The sequence below is a fragment of the Pongo abelii genome, chromosome 3 (assembly GCF_028885655.2).
Source record: "Pongo abelii isolate AG06213 chromosome 3, NHGRI_mPonAbe1-v2.0_pri, whole genome shotgun sequence".
Lineage (NCBI taxonomy): Eukaryota > Metazoa > Chordata > Mammalia > Primates > Hominidae > Pongo > Pongo abelii.
Window position 1 is genome coordinate 208,494,202 of NC_071988.2, and position 14,689 is coordinate 208,508,890.

At 39.8% G+C, this 14,689-nt stretch overlaps 1 protein-coding gene across 4 annotated transcripts in view; it reads left to right on the forward strand.

Annotated features, from left to right (window-relative positions):
• The window catches only part of KLKB1 (kallikrein B1), a 48,994-nt gene that overhangs the window by 4,559 nt on the left and 29,746 nt on the right, over nucleotides 1-14,689 (forward strand). The window contains exons 1-3 of one of the 4 annotated variants that reach the window (XM_054553294.2): nucleotides 992-2,526; nucleotides 2,690-2,955; nucleotides 14,603-14,661. In XM_054553294.2, the coding sequence (XP_054409269.1) occupies nucleotides 14,604-14,661 (58 nt within the window). In that variant the 5' untranslated portion in view covers nucleotides 992-2,526; nucleotides 2,690-2,955; nucleotide 14,603. 4 annotated transcript variants of the gene reach the window in all.

Below are 14,689 nucleotides of genomic sequence, written 5' to 3' on the forward strand. Positions count from 1 at the left end.
CTGACTCTGAAGAATCAACTAGAAGAAGTAGAATCACCAGAACATTTTGCTCAGCTGAAAGCACAAAGTAAACTCAGCTACTGGGAATCAGCAAAAACCACAGGCATCACTGGTCCCAGGGATTTAGAGTCCAGAAACCTCTTCAGGTGATGGACTGTTGATTTGGGGCTCTATGCATTGTCACAGACAGCTGGGGATGTCAGTTTCTGGACCAAATGACCCAATAAGAGATGCTAGTCATAAAAATCCATTTTTGTCTGGAATGTTTCTAGAAGATCAAAACGTTTTTCCTTCCAGCATCTAATGCCTGAGTGATACATTTAAAAATTTTTAGTCTGCCTAGGCACCCTCTTTTTCTAGGAGCAGCACTCTTTATTTTTGAAATTATCCTACAATGAATTACCGGCTTTTCTTCTGTTCTCATCTTTTTCCTTCCTCAACATACACACACTGTAAATATGTGGTTTCAATTGGAGCTGCCATGTTCTTAGGCAGTCCCACTTACTCAACCTTTGTTGAGTGACGCAAGCAAGGTTAAATTCGAGTTCTCCCCAGTGAGTTTTCCCAGCTGCAATTGAAGAAGAGATACAGTCAATCTCTGTGGTGGAAACTCCAGGTTGTGAAACTCAAGATCAATCAGCAATAGAACCTCTGGAGCAGCTGCTGGGTGATGAGTAGAGAAGAAGCAGGCAGAAGAAATGGACAGAATCCTGGAGGAGCTTGAGTCCCACATGGCAGATGATGCTGAGGCTCACTGCATGTCTGCCCTGCCCACTGTTCAGTGGGTCCACCCTACTTGGGAACCCAAGAGCCAGTATATTGCCATTTGCTTACAAGGACTGTCTTTCATTTATGACCAAAAGCAAGTTAGTACGTGTCAAGTCAGCCGCAGGATGAAGGAAGGGCCCCCATTCTCTGGATATGATCTTAGGTCTTCACCCTATTTTCTTTGTGCTGTTCAATAATTCTGTAGATTGGATTATCAGCATATATGCCCACCAGTCATTTAAATGCAATACCATTCAAGAAAATGCAGAGTTTTCTCTTTTCTAGATAGTAGGAAAATTAAAGTTACACTGCATTGTTTTAGAAGACAGCTAGGCTTAACACATCAGTCTAGTGTTTTTGGTTCTGCCTTGATGACTTTCTGGACTAATTAGTCATTTTTCTCCATCTCTAATTAAACCAGGTTCATTTTCCTGCTGGCTAGCTGTATGCCACATTTCAGGGATAAATCTCTTATCTCTAATTACCAAAATGGACTGGTTGCATCCTTGCCTCAGTTTCTTGTCCAGAAGTTCACCAAATGGTTATTTCCTTGGGCTGAATTCAGTTTTGGAATTAACTCCAGCATTTAGCTGTTGATCTTGTTCTCTTTATCCTAGTAGATAAGTTTTTGGCACGTTCTTTCTCCTTCCCATCATTCTCTCTCCTCTTTACCCATCGCTTTCTTTCTGTTGGGGTTTGCATTTATTGATCTCTGCCTTTCCTGATACTACTCAATTTATGTTTCACAGAAATAACGGCTATACTTAAATGAAACTCAGGTTCCTATATAAAAATGTTGGGATAACTTTGTTCCTTCAATAAGGGTCATACGGACAGTATAGATCTTATCAGGAAGAAAAATTATCACAATATTTAGACATGACTGTCTTACTTTAAAAATGGTTTCAGTTTACTTTCAGATTCCATACATAGTTTTAAAATACATGTTTTAGCTGAATAGTAAAAAAAAAAATGTGTAGGCACAGGAGTGTAGAGTAGCTTTTTCTTTCTCTTTTTCTTTCTTTCCCTTTCTTTCTTTTTCTTTTTCCTTCTTTCTTTCCTTGCTTTCTCTCTTGCTTTCTCTCGCTCTCTCTCTCCTTTCTTTCTTTTCTTTTTTTTTCCTATATTCTACCTCTAGGCTTTGCCTCATTGCTTGCTCCAGTCAAGCCCAAGTTTTAAGTTTTATGCTTATGGAAATACAATAAATTGAGACATTTATTTATTTATTTATTTATCTATTTTTCGAGACAGGGTCACCTAGGCTGGAGTGCAGTGGTGCAATCGTGGCTCACTGCAACCTTCACCTGCTGGGCTCAAGGGGATCCTCCCACCTCAGTCTGCTGAGTAGCTAGGACTACAGGTGCATTCCACCATGCCTGGCTAATTTTTGTGATCTTTCTTGTACAATTTGGGTTTGGCCATGTTTCCCAGGCTAAATTAAGACATTTAAATCACTCAGTCACAACTAATTTTTTCATATTGCCACATCTTCCTAGGAGTGGGATTGTGGTTCCGTCTTTTCAGCTGTCTATGCCTTAATTTTGACTCCCATCAATAATGCTTGAAGTTGTAGCCAGTGTTGGTTTATTATTACCAAAAGCAATGCTGTTCTGGAAAGGCAAGGACTGCAGTGTCTCATATGATGCAATTGGACGGCACCTCAAGATGACATTTGCTCCCACCAAAGGGTATTCAGCAGAACAAGGACCAATCAGAATTCATCCAACAATCATTTTCAGTGTCATCTAAGACCGGCAGGTAATAGCTTACATGTGTGATTGTGACTCTCATGTGAGCATGAGATGGTTCACAACTGTGGGTAAAGGAACCTTCCTGTTCTCAATCTCTTGTTTTTAAAAAATATTTCATTCCTTATTCGTGTGCTTATTTATTTATAATTTTATTCTTTCATTCATAGAAGTCTGCCAAGTGCTATTCAGGTAACTGGGGAAAGACAGCAAGCAAGCCCCAATCCTACCAGCAAGGTGTTACAGACAGTGGGCATCTGAAAAACAACAGAGAAATGGACAAGGAGGTAACAGAACGGCAGGGAGTAAGAAGCGTTACGCAGAAAGACAAAGAATGGTAAAGAGACAGGAGGTGGAAGAGACGGAAGGTGCCTTTTCAGATGAGATGCTTGCTGGAGGATGGCATCCTGAGGAGATGATGTTTGAGCAGTGGTCTGAAGTGAGTCACGTGGGGATCTGGGACAAGGGGAGGTGGAGAGGGCTCTATCCTGGAACGTGTCTAAGGGGAGGTTCTAGAGAAAAATCCTCTTTCAGGCTCGTGCAGTTTGTTGGAATATTTAATGCTTTGGGATGGTAGGGGTGAAATCCCCATGTTCTTTTTGGCTGTTGTCCAGAGATGACTCTCAGGTCCTGCCCCGTGACCATCTCAAAGCCAGCGCTGGAGCAGTTCCCTGCTGTCAATCGCTCTTAGCGCTCGAATCTCTCTGACATCTCCTTATGCTGACCGCAGAGGAAAACTCTGCTTTTAACGGGCTTCTGTGATAAGATTCGGCCCACTCTGATTGACTCCATTTTGATTAACACAAAGCCGAATGTTTAGTAATCTTAACCCCATCTGCAGAATTGCTTTTCTCGTGTAACATAATCATGGGCAGATGTGATATCTCGTTTTATTCACTGCCCCCAGGATTTGAGTGGGAGATTTGGGAGAAAGTTTTAGAATTCTGCTTACCACGCCTCTTTTCAATTTAGTTCTGATTTGGTTCACCTGAATCTACAGAGGTTTTTTTAGTTTTATTGTGTTACTAGAATGTAACATGTTTCACTGTAAGAAAACTCCAAACTAAACACAGAAGCATATTTAAATAGGTTAAAAGTCTGTAATCTCATCTTTCAGAAAAACAAACCCTGAGGGTTTCTGCTGTGATTTGAAGGCAGGGCACTTTTGTCCCAGGTTTTTTGTTTTTTGTTTTTTGTTTTTGTTTTTGTTGTTGTTGTTGTTGTTTTCTGCTGAGCCTGGTAGCAGATAAAATCTAAAATGTAAACTCTTTTCTACTGCACAAAGTAGAGAGATTTGTTGACTACTGCTGCACCACTTGATATCCTAAAAGACAGCACAACATGCATATTTAAAATATGCTACTTCATTCTCGCCAGAAAATATTTTATTGGCAACATTATCCTACATTTCTAATAAATATAGTTCTGCATTCCAGTAATATACATAAAATATTTATTTAGGAATCGACTCCAAAAACTCTAATTTACTAATCAAGATGATGTACTGTAATTTCAAAGAATAGAAAACAAAGGAGATTTAGTGGGCAAGTCATTGTGGTCTTTAAATATTTTAAAAGCAGAAAAGGAGAATCAATTGTTTTGTGTGGGTCTAGTACGTAAATCTAGGACTGAAGGATAGAAGTTGCAAGGAGGTGTATTTCGGTATACAGGAAGATTTTTTCTTTTCTTAAAAATAAAATTAAAATAGAGCTCCCTGAGCTCTGAAATAAAATAAAATTAAAATAGAGCTCCCTGAGTTGGAGCAGGCTTCTTAGGAAACCAGTTTCTCCTCAGTTGAAGTATTTTGACAGGAAAGTCTAAAGTCTATGTCAGAAGTGTTATCCAGCAGGTTTCAGCCAACCTTATCTGCAGAGTCAGATAATAAATCTTCTTGGCTTTTGAGGCCATGCTGCCTCTGTAGCAACTTCTTAACTCTGCCATTGTAAGGTGAAAGCAGGCATAGACAGCAACTGAGTGAATGGCCATGGCTGTGTTTCAATAAAACTTTATTTACAAAAACAGGTGCAAAGCCAGATGTGGTCTGTGAACTGTGGTTTGTCAAGCCTGATATATTGCATTTCCCGAATTGGGTGGGAATAGGACCTAAACATCAAGCCAGTCCCTTCCAAATCTAAGATTTCAGTGTTATATGATTCTTTGGTAGGGTGTAGGAAGGCATAGGTATCATTTGCTAAAATATCCCTCTAGGAGGAGCTATCCATATCCATCCATTATTCACTGTGCCTGCAAGCAACTCTAATAAAAAAAAGTTCAGTTAGATGAGGTTTCAACTACATGCCACCAAATAACTGGGAATGTTATAAGCATTTTTTAAAATGGAAACCTATGCATAAACTATGTGACCCTAAAATAAAATTAGGGTCCTTTTGAGTGCAGCATTTTTCTACCTTTTTTGATGTATCATTTACAAATAAAAATTATATATATCTACTGTGTACAACATAGTGTTTTGATACACATGTACATTGTGAAATGATTACCATAGTCAAGCTAATTAACATGTCCATTATTTTACATAGTTATCGTTTGTGTGTGTGTGTATGTGTGTGTGCTGAGAACCCATCAGATCTATTCTCTAGCGAAGTTCATTGTATATGATACAGTATTATGAACTATAGTCACATGTTTGCATTAGTCAGCATTCTCTAGAAGGACAGAACTAATAGGATAGATGTACATATAAAGGAGAGTTTATTAAAGAGTATTGACTCACACAATCACAAGGTGAAGTCCCACAATAGTCCGCCTGCAGGCTGAGGAGCAAGGAAGCCAGTCCTAGTCCCAAAACCTCAAAAGCAAGAAAGTCGACAGTGCAGCCTTCAGTCTGTGGTCGAAGGTCCAAGAGCCCCTGGCAAACCACTGGTGTAACTCCAAGAGTCCAAAAGCTGAAGAACTTGGAGTACAATGTTCAAAGGCAGGAAACATCCAGCACAGGAGAAAGATGAGGGCCAGAAGACTTAGCCAGTCTAGTCCTTCCATGTTCCTCTGCCTGCTTTTATCCTAGCCCTGCTGGCGGCTGATTAGATGTTGCCCACCCAGATTGAGGGTGGGTCTGCCTCTCCCAGTCAACTGACTCAAATATTAATCTCCTTTGGCAACACCCTCACAGACACATCCAGGAACAATAGTTTGCATCCTTCAATCCAGTCAAGCCGACACTCAATATTAACCATCACAAGTCCACGCCTTGTCTACTTGAACCCATACACATCTCCTGAAATCATATATAATCTTCAAATAAAGACAATAATAAGGTCATAATTATGTTAGGTAATACATAATACAGCTGTCCTTTGTACAACCAGAAATATACCAATCCCCAACCCAAATGCTATTACATGAAGTTAACAACATCTAAATGCTGATTTGAAGTAAATAAATCTTATGTCACATGATAAAGGAAAAAAGAAGGGAAATAAAATGAAGATATTTTCTTAGTACAAGTGCATACATACACAAACATGTTCCTAACAAAATAAGGAGGAAATATGACAATTACAGTCCTCATTTCTGCAGCTGGTCACGTGGGCATAGCTGATATTGATGACTACCTTCTTCTACTACCCATTCTGTATTCCTTTTGCCTTCAGCAAGCATCTCAGCAGGTTGTGGTTTTTTACCTGGTGGAGTGACCCAAACATTCATTCCTAAGGGGTCGGGGCCATATGTAGCACTGCCTGGATTGCGCTGTTGTAGTTTCCCATTGACCTTAATCACAGGGCATACTAAGAGTTGTAATACTAAGAGTTGTCTGAAGGGATCTCCTGTATTCCTCGCATACTCTTCCTTACCTCCACTGTGGAGTAATAGACTAACTTCATCCTGATAGTCCAGGTCAATCACCACAGCCAACACTGCAACTCCCTTCGTAGCCTGTTGACTTAGAGGTAAAAGGAGCTCAAAGTGTCCAGGTGGCAATCTTAACTTCCAGTTTAGTGGAATCCTTGTTGTGTCTTCTGGTGGCAGCATTTTTCTCTCTGAAACTAACACAACTAAGCAAGCAGAAAGTAATGTCTTGGGAACAGGAAGCAAAAATTTTGCTAGTGGATAGCTAGGGGTGATGGTGAGTGGTGCCACTTCCACTTCTGCCCCTTGATTCCTAGACCTGTGAATCATGGCTATGGGAGAAACAGTGCCATATATTGGACGTTGATTCAGAGCATACATAGCCTTCTGGAGAATTTTTGCCCCAGCCCTGCAAAGTATTGTCCCCTAGTTGGCATTGTAATTGTGACTTCAAATGGCCGATTCCACCGTTCTATCAATACAGCTGCTTCAGGATAATGGGAAACAATGTTGTACATTAGATCCTCCAACGTATTCACACTGCATAATTGAGACTTTGGTCCCTTTGACCAAAACCACCCCATAGCCGGCACTCCCCATACTCTGGCTACCACCATTCTACTCTCTCTTACCATGACTTTGACTTTTCTAGATTCTGCATGTAGTTGTAAGTGCCTCTCTTCAGATGATCATATGATTTTTATCCTTCATTTTGTGAATGTGGTATATAGCATTTATTGAGTTGCATATGTTGAACCATCCTTGCATCCCAGGCTCAGTTGATCATGATCCGTTTAATGTGTTGTTGAATTTAGTCTGGCTAACATTTTCTTCAGGATTTTTGGATCTATGTTCATCAGGAATATTGATCTATAATTTTAATTTTATTTTCTTGTGATGTCCTTGTTTGGCTCTGCTATCAAAGTAATGCTGGCCTCATTAAATGAGATTGGAAGTGTTTTCTCCTTTTCAATTATTTGAAAGAGTTTGAGAAGGATTGATGTTAATTCTTCTTTAAATGTTTATAGACTTCACCAGTGAAGACATCAGGTCTTGAGCTTTTCTTAGTTGAGAGTTTTTATTTCTGATTCAATCTCCTTACTCATTATTGGCCTGTTCAGATTTTCTGTTTCTTCTTGGTAGGTTATATGTTGCTAGGAATTTATCTATTTCTTCTATGTTATTTAATTTGTTGATGTACTGTTTTTCATAGTAGTCTCATGATTTTCTGTATTTCTGTGGTATCCATTGTATAATTCATTTATAATTTTATTTGGGTTTTTTTCTTTTTCTCCTAATTAGGCTAAAGATTTCTTGATTTATCTTTTTAAAAACAACAACAGTGTCATTGACCTTTTCTGTTGTTTTTCTAGTCTCTATTTCATTTATCTCTGCTCTGATCTTTATTATTTTCTTTCTTCCTCTGTCTTTGGGCTTAGTTTTTTTACTTTTTTATTGCTTCAGGCGTAAAGTTAGGATATTTCAGATCTTTCTGTTTTCTTAAGGTAGGCGTTTATCACTATAAAATTCCTTCTTAGAACTGCTTTTGCTGCATCCCATGAGTTTTCAATGCCACAGATGTTTCTCTTTTCGTTTTTCTCAAGATATTTTTTGATTTTCCTTTTGATTTCTTCTTTGACTCATTGGTTGTTCAGGAGTATGTTAATTTTCACGTATTTGTGAATTTTCCATTTTGCCTTTTATTATTGAATTCTACTTTTGTGCCATTATGGTTGGAAAAGATACTTGATATGATTTCAATCTTCTTAAATTTGTTAAGATGTTTTTCATGGCCTAACATGTGACCTATCCTGGAGAATGTTCTGTGTGCACTTAAAAAGAATGTGCATTCTTTGGAATGCTGCTTTTGGAAGGAATGTTCTGCACATGTCTGTTAGGTCTATTGGTTTATAGTGTTTTGAAATCCACAGTTTCCTTGTTGATTTTCTGTCTAGGTGATCTATTCATTGTTGAAAGCATGTTGCTATTTATTTCTTTTTTAATTATGTTAATATTTGTTTTATAGCTTTAGATGCACTGATGTTGGGTACATTATGTATTTACAATTGTTATATTCTCTTAATGAATTGATGCTTTTACCGTTATATAATGATCTTCTCTGTCTGTTGTGACAGTATTTGACTTAAACTCTATCTCATCTGTTATAAAGATAGCCACCTCTGCTTTCTTTTGGTTACCATTTGAATGCAATCTCTTTTTGCATCCCTTCACTTCCAGCTTATGTCTGTACTTAAAGCTAAAGTTAGTCTTTACAGGCAGCATATAGTTAGATCTTGTTTTATATTCTCTCATCCACTCTGTCTTTTGATTGGATAATTTAATACATCTACATCTAAAGTAATCATTGGTAGGTAAAGCCTTACTACTATCATGTTGTTAATTGTTTTCTGGTTGTTTTGTAGCTCCTTTGTTGCTTCTTTTTGTCTCACTGTCTTCCTTTGTGACTTAATGACTTTTTTGGAGCAATTTGCTTGATTCCTTTCTCTTTATGTTTTGTGTATCTACTACAAACTTTTTCTTTGTGGTTATCATGAGGTTTACATAAAATATTTCATAGTTATAACCATCTATTTTAATCTGGTAACAACTTCGACTGCATTTAAAAATACTGTATTTTAACTTCTCCTCCTCCCACATTTTATTATTCGTGCCATAGTTTATATCTTTTGCAAGTTGTGTATTCATTAGCAAATTGTTGTATAGTTATTTTTTAATACTTTTGTTTTTTAACTTTTATACTAGAGTTAAAAGTGACTGTTGCACAATAACAGTATTGGAGTATTCTGTATTTGACTGTATAAGAATACCTTTAATGGAATTTTATTTTTTCATATGTTTTCATGTTACTTAGTGTCCTTTTGTTTAAACTTGAGAATTCCCTTTAGCATTTTTTGTAAGGCAGGTTTAATGGTGTTGAAATCTCACAGCTTTTATTTGTCTGGTGATATGATTTGGCTCTGAGCTCCCACCCAAATCTCATCTCTAATTGCAATCCCCAGGTGTCAAAGGAGGGACCTGTTGGGAGATGATTGGATCATGAGGTGTGTTCCCCCCATTATGTTCTCATGATAGTGAGGGTATTCTCATGAGATCTGATGGTTTAAAAGTGGCAGTTACCCCTGTGCACATGCTCTCTGTCTCTCCTGCTGCCTTGTGAAGAAGGTACCTGCTTCCCCTTCACCTTCCACCATAATTGTAAGTTTCCTGAGGCCTCCCCAGCCACAAGGAACTGTGAGTCATTTAGACCTCTTTTGTTTATAAATTACCCAGTCTCAGGTGATATCTTTTAGCAGTGTGAAAATAAACAATACAGAGAATTGGTACTGGCAGAGTGAGGTACTGCTATAAAGATAATCTGAAAATGTGAAGGCAACTTTGAAACTGGGTAACAGGCAGAGGTTGGAACAGTTTGGAGGGCTCAGAAGAAGATAGGAAGATGTGGGAGTTTGAAACTTCCTAGATACTTGTTGAATGGTTTTGACCAAAATGCTGATAGTCGTATTGACAATGAAGTCCAGGCTGAGGTGGTCTCAGATGGAGACGAGGAACTATTGGGAACTGGAACAAAGGTCATTCTTGCTATGCTTTAGCAGAGGCTGGCAGCATTTTGCCCCTGCCCTAGAGATCTGTGGAACTTTGAACTTGAGAGAGATGATTTAGGGTATCTGTCAGAATAAATTTCTAAGCAGAAAAGCATTCAAGATATAACCTGGCTTTTTCTGAAAGCGTACAGTCAAGTCGTATGCCTTCACAAAGAGATGGTATGAAATTGGAACTTACGTTTAAAAGGGAAGCAAAGCATAAAAGTTTGGAAATTTTGCAGCCTGACCATGTGGTAGAAAAGAAAAACCAATTTTCTGAGGAGAAATTCAAGCGGCTGCAGAAATTTACATAAGTAACAAGGAGCTGAATGTTAATTGCCAAACAATGGGGAAAATGTCTCCAGGGCATTTCAGAGGTCTTCAAGACAGAGGTCTTCAAGGTAGCCTCTCCCATTACAAGCCCAGAGGCCTAAGAGGGAAAAATGGTTTCATGGGCCCCGCTGCTCTGTGCAGCCTTGGGACTTGGTGCCCTGTGCCACTCCAGCTCCAGCTGTGACTAAAAGGGTCCATAGCTCAGGCTGTTGCTTCAAGGGTGCAAGCCCCAAGCCTTGGTGGCTTCCATGTGCTCTTGGGCCTGCAAGTGCACAGAAAACAAGAGTTGAGCTTTGGGAGCCTCTGCCTAGATTTCACAGGATGTGTGGAAACACCTGGCTGTCCAGGCAGAGGCCTGCTACAGGGACACAGTCATCATGGAAAACCTCTATTAGGGCAATGCAGAGGTGAAATTTGGGGTTGGAGCCCACACACAGAATCCCCACTGGAGCACTGCCCAGTGGAGATGTGAAAAGAGTTCCCCCATCTTCCAGACCCCAGAATGGTAGATCCACTGACTGGAAAGTTGCAGGCACTCAGTGCCAACCCATGAAGGCAGCCATAGGGGCTGTACCCTGCAAAGCCACAGGGACAGAGCTGCCCAAGGCCTTAACAGCCCACCCGTTGCATCAGCATGCCCTGGATGTGAGACAGGGGCTCAAAGGAGATTATTTTGGAGCTTTAAAATTTAATGACTTCCCTGCTAGGTTTTGCACATGCTTGGGACCTGTGGCCCCTTTATTTTGGCCAATTTCTCCCATTTGGAATGGGAACATTTACCCAATTCTGTACCCCCATTGTATTTTGGAAGTAACTAACTTGTTTTTTATTTTAAAGGCTCATTGAGGGAAGGGACTTGCCTTGTCTCAGATGAGACTTTGGACTTGGACTTTTGGGTTACTGTGGAATGAGTTAAGACTTTGAGGGACTGTTGGAAAGACATCATTGGTTTTGAAATCTGAAAAGGACATGAGATTTGGGAAAGGCCAGGGGAAGAATGATATGGTTTGGCTCTGTGTCCCCACCCAAATCTCGTCTTGAATTGTAATCCCCACATGGGATTACATGGGAGGGGCCTGGTGAGAGTTGATTGGATCATGGGGGTGGTTTCCCCTGTGCTGTGATCTCATGATAGTGAGGGATTTAAAAGTGGCAGTTTCCCCCACACATACACACACTCTCTCTCCTATCACCTTGTGAAGAAGGTGTCTGCTTCCCCTCTGCCTTCCATCATGATTATAAGTTTCCCGAGGCCTCCCCAGTCATGGGTAACCGTGAGTCAGTTAAACCTCTTTTGTTTATAAATTACCCAGTCTCAGGTAGTGTCTTTACAGCAGTGTGAAACTAGACTAATACATCTGGGAAATTCTTTTTGTCTCCTTCCTTTCTGAAGGACAGCTTTGCCTGATATTATATTCTTGGTTGCCAGGTTTTGTACTTTCAATACTTTGAATATATCATCCCACTCTCTCTTGGCCTACATGATTTCTGCTGAGAAATCCACCAGTAATCTTATGAAGCTTCCCTTGTATGTGAAGAATTGCTTTTCTCTTGCTTCTTTGAAAATTCTCTCTTGTCATGGTGAGGATCTCTTTTTTTTTTTTTTTTTTTTTAGATGGAGTCTCACTCTGTCATCCAGGCTGGAGTGCAGTGGCGCGATCTCAGCTCACTGCAAGCTCCGCCTCCTGGGTTCATGCCATTCTCCTGTCTCAGCCTCTGGAGTAGCTGAGACTACAGGTGCCCACCACTATGCCTGACTTTTTTTTTTTTGTATTTTTAGTAGATACGGGGTTTCACTGTGTTAACCAGGATGGTCTCAATCTCCTGACCTCATGATCCACCCATCTCGGCCTCCCAAAGTGCTGGGATTACAGGCATGAGCCACCGCGCCCGGCCGAGGATCTCTTTATATTTAATCTATTTGGAGTTCTTTTGGGCTTCATAAATCTGGATGTTTATTTCATTTATGTCTCCAAATTTTGAGAGTTTTCTATTCTTATTTTTTAGAATAAGTTTCTGCAACTTTCTCTACTTCTTCTGGAACTCTTATAATGCATATTAGTTTTCTTAACAGTGTCCTCTAAGTCTTGTCAGATTTCTGCAATTTTTATCATTCCTTTTATTACTCTGACTGGGTAATTTCAAATGACCTGTATCTGAGCATTCTGATTCTTTCTCCTGCTTGATCTAGTCTGCTGCTGAAGCTGTTTGTGAATTTTTTCAATTCAGTCATTTTGTTCTTCAGCTCCAGAATTTCTGTTTGGTTCTTTTTTATGGTTCCTATCTATCTTTTTGTTGAACTTCTAATTTTGCTCATGTATTGTTTTCCTGATTTTGTTTACTGTCTATCTATATTGTTTTGTAGCTCATTGAGCTTTCTTAAGGCAATTATTTTTAACTCTTTGTCATGCAGTATAGATCTCCATTTCTTTAGGGTCACCTCCTGCTGCTTTATTTCCTTCCTTTGGTGGTTTCTTGTTTCCCTAATTATTTGTGATCAGTGTGGCCTTGCATTGAAGTAGGTACCTATTTCAGTTTTTACATACTAGCTTCAGCAGAGAAAGCCATTCACTAGTCAGATTGACCAGAGATTGTGGGTGGGCTGTCTATTGGGGTCTATGCACAGGATTTCTGCTGGAGTTCTAAGGTGGGCAGGGCTGGATTCTGGGTTCATTCACTGCGGTTGTCTGTATTCTCTGCACAAGGACTGGCTTGAAGCATGGATCCTTGGAAGCTGACTTGGCATTGAAATGAGCCTTAAGCCTGAGTCTGCAGGGGCCAGCCTAACATGGGGATCACCTGGCACCTGAGTTCATGGTGATAGGCCTATTCCTGAGTTTATTCAGGCTGTCCTGGGAACAAGGTCCACTGGGGTGAGCCCAGCATCTGGGTCCACATGGCCCAGTGTGGATCGAGATCTCTGGAGGCTGACCTGGTGCCAGATCTGCAGGGGATGGCCTGGATTCTAGGCCCATGGGTACCAACTGGGAGCCTTGGGTTGCTGGGGCTAATGTGGAGGCTAGAGTTTTGGGGGCCAGGCTAGAGCTGGAGCAGGCCTGAAGTCTAGGTCTTCTGTGGCCATCTTGAAGCCTGGAGCCCCAAGAGCTGACCTGGTCTGGGGTGAGCATGGGGCTGAGGCCACAGAGGCCGGTCTGGCCTGTGGCAGGCCTGAATCTTGGTGCTGGGCTTTACTGGAGTGGGCTTGGTGCTTGGGATCTGTGGTGAAGTTGGGTGCTATCTGAACTGTCCCTCTTCCATGCAAGAGGGTGTCTCTCTCCATACTGTGCTGCCCAGGCTTGAAGGTGGGGTGACACTGACAATGTGAAATTGTCCTTCCTATACACTCCATTGTGTCTTTTCTTATTGCTGTGCTGCAATGCAGCCAGGTGGTATAACCTCTCACCTGATTCCTTAGCTCTAGTGAAGTTATTTTTGTGTGTGGATACTTGTTCAAATTGATGTTTCTGCAAGGGATGAGCGCTAGAAACTCCTGTTCTGACAAACTCCTATTCCTATTCTTGCTGACATCATTCCCTGAAATAGTTAATATACTTAACAGCTGAACACAGATAGGATGTTCATGGAATATGTTGACAGGACAAAAAGTTGAAACTGTTGGCAGAAACCCAAAGTCAATATTGAAGCCAAGCAAAATATTGCCTGCAGTGTCACATTAAAACAGCTTGAAGACCGTTCATTTTTAAGTGACAAGAGACTCACCTCCAAGAAGCAGTTGTGTTTTCAGGTAGCAAATTTCTATTATTCTGATTGTTTCCAAATAAACTATAATTTTTAAAGTATAATTTTTTACTTTATGAGAAAATTAGTCATTTATATTCTAATTTCCTGAGTATGTAGAGAGTATAGATAATGTTCCTTTATGTAGAAATATTTAAATGTAAGATGATTTTAAATCAGAAAGAATATTTGATTGATTTAAAATTTTTAAATGGGCTTTAATATTTTCAGAGGTTTTCATAGGGATTTTTGGACTGACATTATTGCCATTATTTATTAATTTTGTTTTTGCCCAAATCAAGAGGTTTCATAATTGTTTACTCTCTCTCTACCAATTCCCTTTCCAACATTGGCCACAGAGTTGGCCAGTCAACAATAAACACAACAGTAGTCTGGAGGTCTCAATTTGTGTCTTGGGAAGCATTATAAATTTTCCAACTCCCTAGACACAAATGTACAAAAAAAAACCCCTGTTTTCTATACCAGTAATTGTGTGCTTTGTCTTGCAATTCAGACATTTACAAGAAAATCTAAATCACCTTAAATTAAGATTTATGTTAAATGTGGTCTAAAACCAGCAGAGTTATGTATTATTTTCTTTTTTAGAATGATTTTATTCAAGCAAGCAACTTATTTCATTTCCTTGTTTGCTACAGTTTCCTGTGGTAAGTGAATTATCTATAAAACATGAAA